Source organism: Myotis brandtii, unplaced genomic scaffold (genome assembly GCF_000412655.1).
Source record: "Myotis brandtii unplaced genomic scaffold, ASM41265v1 scaffold975, whole genome shotgun sequence".
Classification (NCBI taxonomy): domain Eukaryota; kingdom Metazoa; phylum Chordata; class Mammalia; order Chiroptera; family Vespertilionidae; genus Myotis; species Myotis brandtii.
Window position 1 is genome coordinate 369,767 of NW_005372049.1, and position 546 is coordinate 370,312.

The 546-nt window shown below is 69.8% G+C and overlaps 1 protein-coding gene across 1 annotated transcript in view; it reads left to right on the top strand.

Moving 5' to 3' along the window:
* The window catches only part of NAV1 (neuron navigator 1), a gene marked incomplete at its 5' end in the record, with an annotated part of 68,855 nt that overhangs the window by 772 nt on the left and 67,537 nt on the right, over positions 1-546 (top strand). The window contains one exon of the mRNA XM_014533393.1: positions 3-64. Within this exon, the coding sequence (XP_014388879.1) occupies positions 3-64 (62 nt within the window). The remainder of the gene's footprint in view (positions 1-2; positions 65-546) is intronic.

Genomic DNA, 546 nt, shown 5'->3' on the forward strand with positions numbered 1-546 from the left:
GACCCCGAGCTGGTGGTGACGGTGCTGGGGGACCTAGAGCAGCTGCTCTTCAGCCAGATGCTGGGTGAGTCCCGACCCCCGCCCCTTCCTCCCTCCTCCTCCCCCCTCCTGCCTCCCGGCCAGCTGCTTGGGGAGACCTGGCGAAAGAGCACCCCCTCCTCCCGCCGCCCCCACCGTGGGGCTCTCCAGACCTCAGGTCGGTGGTGCCGAGGGCGCCTTGCGCCCAGATGTGCAGGGCTGGCCCGCCTCCAGCTGCTGAGGCCACGCGCCTCCTTAGCAATGTCACCAGGAGGCCGCGCGGCTTGGGCCCGGGCAGGTGCGGCTGGACAATGGGGTGGAGGACGCAGATCCTCAGAACGAACCGAGCCCCTGGGCGTGCTCGCATCTTAAACCCCCAAATCCTAACCCGGCGGAACCTGGGACTGACGGAGACCTCAGGGGTGTGGGCTGCGGGCTGCGCGCTGTGAGCGCCTCGGCTTGGCTGGAGCCGGGGAGAGCCGGGTCCCCGGGACACGTGTGTGTGCGGGAAGCAGATGTGAGGCCGTT